The sequence below is a fragment of the Pisolithus orientalis genome, assembly GCF_024613125.1.
Source record: "Pisolithus orientalis strain OTSU chromosome Unknown F5J12scaffold_67, whole genome shotgun sequence".
Lineage (NCBI taxonomy): Eukaryota > Fungi > Basidiomycota > Agaricomycetes > Boletales > Pisolithaceae > Pisolithus > Pisolithus orientalis.
In genome coordinates, this window is record NW_026260848.1 from 15,506 (window position 1) to 20,538 (window position 5,033).

Here is a 5,033-nt window from a genome sequence, read left to right on the forward strand (position 1 = left end):
GGAACAAGAGGAACAAATGAAAACAACCAAGTACATGATCAACAAACTAAAGGAAGCCAGCCTGGTTGAGTGGATTGACAGTGCCAAGGCATTGATCCATGAACAACAAGCAATCATTGACTCATTCAATTGTCATAATAAGTATGAGTCCATGAACCTGGGACAATCAGGACTCAGGCTGAACAGAAAGAAAGTATGGCCCAAGTAGGCAACAGCCTTGGAAGGGTCGAAATAAGTAATACCCATGCAATAAGGAACTACAACTCTGAGCATTAAACCCATGAAACAATCAGGATCACCAGCAGCTGTAAATGCCAAAAAGACTCACTGAGAGGGCAAAGTGCCCTTGAATAAAGTATCTCCCCTCACTTGAGCATATTCCATATTCCTGCATGAAAGTACCATACTACATGTGATGCATGGAGACCCTGGTGACAATAACAACTCTTCAAGCTTGGAAAGTACTGCTATAGTGCAAAAGAACAATCTTGGAAACAATCATCAGCAAGCAATCGCCCCAAGCAACCCATCAGACTTGTCTTCAACAGATGACAGTGACTCTTCATCTGAGGAAGGTTCTTCATTCAGCTCAGACTTTTTCAAAGAAGAACCTTCCACTACCTGTACCAATGACTTGGAGCATGAGAAGGCTTGAAAGTGCAAGAAGAAATGTCATTACCATGCTAAAGTGAATAAATTAAAGCATCAACAAGCCTTCCTAAAGGAAGACCCACCATTTACTTACCATGGAGAAATACAAGTTGGATTATTTAAAAAGTGGTGTCAGGAGCTGCACAACTGGGTAAAGCATGCTAGACTGGACTGCAAAAAAAGTATCAGGCTAGCAGGAAAATATCTCAGTGGTTGTGCATCCTGATTTTACAAGCAAAATGTGCTCAACTTGAAAAAGCAATACACCCTAACTACATTCTTCAAGGATTTGTTTGACTACATATTCCCAGCAGATTTCCAGATGCAACAATGGGACAAATTTGATGCATGTCACTAAGAGGGGTGCTTGGTCCTCGATTCCTTGAGGAAGCTACAGGAAGTAGCTGACACTGTTGGTGATATTAATGATCAGGATGTTGTTCTTGCATTCTGGAGATGTTGTCAACCTTACCTGCATGCTGAACTCACCAAGAGCAGCTATGATGCTACCACCATCTCAATCATAACCCTTGAAACCAAATGTGTGAGGTACAAGAAAGCCAAATGTGTTATCAATGAGGATCACAGCTGCAAGCCTCAGCAATCACATGATCAAAGATACATGCACAGGCAGAGTACAAAATGTCTTAGCACAGCTGCTGTAAAGACTAACAGCACACTGGACACAGGAAACACTCCTAATAACAACAATAATAGTGTGTGATGGCCCTCAAAGGACCAGAATCACCATTGTCAAAAAGATCAGAATGTTGATAAAGAGTGGAAGAAGCACCTTCATGCAGAAGGCAAGTGTTTCAATTGTGAAGGCACAGACCACCTGGAATGGAACTGCCCCAAGTACTGGCAGACCCAGGACAAGTGGAAGGGACTGCATGTCCATCTTAATACCATTGACATGTCCCCTGCCAAGGCTCAACTCACAGCCATTGAAGAAGGGACTGAGCTCAGAATTTTCACACTAGGATTCATACACTTGGAGACACCTGAACTCCTGCAGTCAAAATGAGATCCTTAAGGCACATGCAGTATCTTTGCTACACACCACTGTACCCTTGACTCTTGACCAGGATATTGATCCAAACAATTTCCCATACCAGTGAGATTGATTCACTATCAAGGACCATGGTGGCCCAGACACATACCTACTGATGGATCACTACACCCTTGACAACCATATCTTATACTTCAAGGATCTCATAAACCCAGAATTTGACATTGTACATTGGCTCCACCTGAAGAAAACTGAGTACTATGATGAATTAATCTTTGACAAACACAAGATGAGATGGCATGGGCCCCCTCCTGTAATTCCAGATTGCCTAAAGTCCACATCAGATGGCACTGAAGCCTTGACTTGTAGGGCAGTATGAACAAGCTCCCCTGATGGGGATTGCACTGATGGAACCAACACACTTGAATGCAGTGCTACATGCATCAAAGGAGCCACACATCTCCTCCTGAAACCAATTATTGTCATAGTCCACATTAATGACAAGCCATGTTGAGCACTGCTTGACTCAGGATCATCTTCTGACTTTGTCTCTACCATGCTTGTAGACCAACTACAACTTCCTCTTGATCTACTTGAAAAACCCTTGAACCTCCAGCTTGCACTCTCAGGATCACATGGAAAGGTCAAAGCAACCACAACACCCTGGATCTCATACCAGGATATTCATGAGAAGCATGTACTGGATGTTGCAAACCTCAACTCATATGACCTACTCTTAGGTATGCCATTCCTATTTCAACACCAAGTGTTACTTGGGTTTAACCTGTCTCAGATCACTGTTTGCAGCAATAACTCACTGCCAATCTGAGGACCACAAACAATTGCACTCGAGTCACATGCAGCTGAGCTGCTGGCAGATGAAAAGGAACTAAGAGTGTATGTGAGGGATATATGCAAAGAAGCCATCAAAACCCCCCTTCCCCCTCTCCATGATATTAACCATGTTATTCCATTGATTGACAAAAATAAACTATATTCATGGCAACCATCTCATTGCCCTGAACCTCTTAAGCCCCTTTGGTGCTCAAAGCATGATGATTATATTTGAACCAGACATTGGGAGTTCAGCAGTGGTACAAATGCAATCCCAATGCTAATGCTTAAAAATGCCACAAAGGATGGATCACTAAGACTATGAACAGTAATTGATACAATGGAATGAAACACCAACACAAGGAAGCTTGCATCTCCACTGCCAGACATGGAGGCAATCCTCTGTAACATAGTGTCACATCCATACAGATCTTTACTTGATGGCAAGGATGCCTATGAGCAGATCCATATTACTCCAGGAGCCCATGTACCTAGTTAGGCCATGTGACATGGCCAGCAGAGGTTGACAATTGGCCATGTCACATGGGCCAGCCAAGGTCAAGCCAACCTACAAGTTGTCAGCATAATGTAGGGATCAGCTGTAACTATGTTGTCATGTGTCATTCAAGATCAGCTACAATTGTATTGTCATGCATGATAGACAAATCAGCTGCAATTATATTTTTAGGTGTCACATGGAGAGGCTTCAAATAGAATATCACCATGTGATAGGGACATATATGGCATAGCCCAGGTCAGATTGGCATCCTGTACATAGTGCAGCCCAACATGACTATGCAGTATGTCCAGTTCCAGAGTAAGCTGTGACAGACACTCTGGAGCAAATTCCAGAGCAAACTGCAGCACATATGCCAGAGCATACCATAGCATTTCAGAGCACTCTGGAGCATGCCATGGCCCTCCAGGGTAAGTGTCAGCATATGTTCTGAAGCAAACTGTGGCATGCCAGCCACTCCAGAGCAAATTCTGGAGTAAACTGTGGCACATGTGCTGGAGCATGCCATGGCATTCCAGAGCACTCTGGAGCAAGCAATGGCACTCTGGGGTAAGCTGTGGCATATGTTCTGAACCAAAGTGTGGCATGCCAGCCACTCCAGAGCAAATTCCAGAGTAAACTGTGGCACATGTGCCAGAGCATGCCATGGCCCTCTGGGATAAGCTGCAGCATGCCAGCCACTCTGGCAAAAATTCCAGAGCACACTGCAGCACATGTGCCAGAGCACTCCAGAGCAGGCCATGGCCCTCCAGGGTGAGCTGCAGCATATGTTCCAAAGCAAACTGTGGCATGCCAGCCACTCCAGAGAAAATGCTGGAGCAAACTGTGGCACATGTTCCAGAGCATGCCATGGTCCTCCAGGATAAGCTGTGGCATGCCAGCCACTCCAGAGCAAATTCCACAGCACACTGTGGCACATGTGCTGGAGAATACCATCACATTCCAGAGCACTCTGGAGCAGGCCATGGCACTCTGGGGTAAGCTTTGGCATATGTTCTGAACCAAAGTGTGGCATGGCAGACACTCTGGAGCAAATTCAAGAGCAAACTGTGGCACATGTGCCAGAGAATACCATAGCATTCCAGAGTACTCTGGAGCAGGCCATGGCCCTCTGGAGTAAACTGCAGCATATGTTTGGGAGCATTCTGTACCATGCTGACACTCCAGAGCAAACTGCACCACATTTGCCAGAGCATGCTGCACTGCCCACAGTTTGATTACCAGTGTGCACCCTTTTTATTACCAAAAGTGTAGCAGGGTCCACTAGTTGATTACCAACAATTTATTAGTGTCTGCTATTTTACTAGTATTGCAGTATGCTGTTAGTGGTGTCTACATGTTTCATTACCACAACTGTAGTAGTGTCTGCACTTTTGATCACAAGTGTAGCAGGGTCTACTAGTTGATTACCAACATTTTGGTAGTGCACCATGCCACTAGCATTGTTTCCTATATCATTCAGTGCCTGCAGTTTCATTACCAAGTGTCTGTCCTGTTCTGCCATTCTGCAGACAACCTGTAGTATTTCAGAGTACTTTATGGCTATGCAGCACTGTGAATGGCACTCAGAGCTGACAGTAGAGCTTGGCATGGTGTAGCATGGCTTGGCACTGTCAAGACCTGGCTGATGTATAGGGGTCACTGCTGAAGGATGGCTGATGGAGGCCAATGAGATAGGGGCTGTGCCAAGGCTGGCTAATGTATAGGGGTCACTGCCAAAGGGTGGCCAATGTAGGTTAGTGCTGCAGTTTACTCCAGAGTGCTCCAAAATGCTATGGGTATGCTCTGGCATATGTGCCACAGTTTGTTCCAGAATTTGCTCCAGAGTTTCTGCCATGCCACAGTTTGGTTTGGAACATAATATGCAGCTTATTCAAGAGGGTCATGGCCTGCTCTGGAGTGGTCTGGAATGCTATGGTATGCTCTGGCACATGTGCTGCAGTGTGCTCTGGAGGGCCATGGCATGCTCTGGCACATGTGCTGCAGTTTACTCTGGAATTTTCTCTGGAGTGGCTGACA

The 5,033-nt window shown here is 45.3% G+C and overlaps 1 protein-coding gene across 1 annotated transcript; it reads left to right on the forward strand.

The window, feature by feature from the left end:
• Nucleotides 1–3,286: 3,286 nt before the first annotated feature.
• F5J12DRAFT_786778 (uncharacterized protein) lies at nucleotides 3,287–4,231 on the forward strand (the record flags this gene model as incomplete). The annotated part of the gene is made up of 6 exons (XM_051743509.1): nucleotides 3,287–3,314; nucleotides 3,350–3,424; nucleotides 3,533–3,563; nucleotides 3,684–3,767; nucleotides 3,876–3,991; nucleotides 4,035–4,231. 6 exons carry the CDS (start codon nucleotides 3,287–3,289, stop codon nucleotides 4,229–4,231), a joined length of 531 nt encoding a protein of 176 aa, XP_051594897.1.
• Nucleotides 4,232–5,033: the final 802 nt, after the last annotated feature.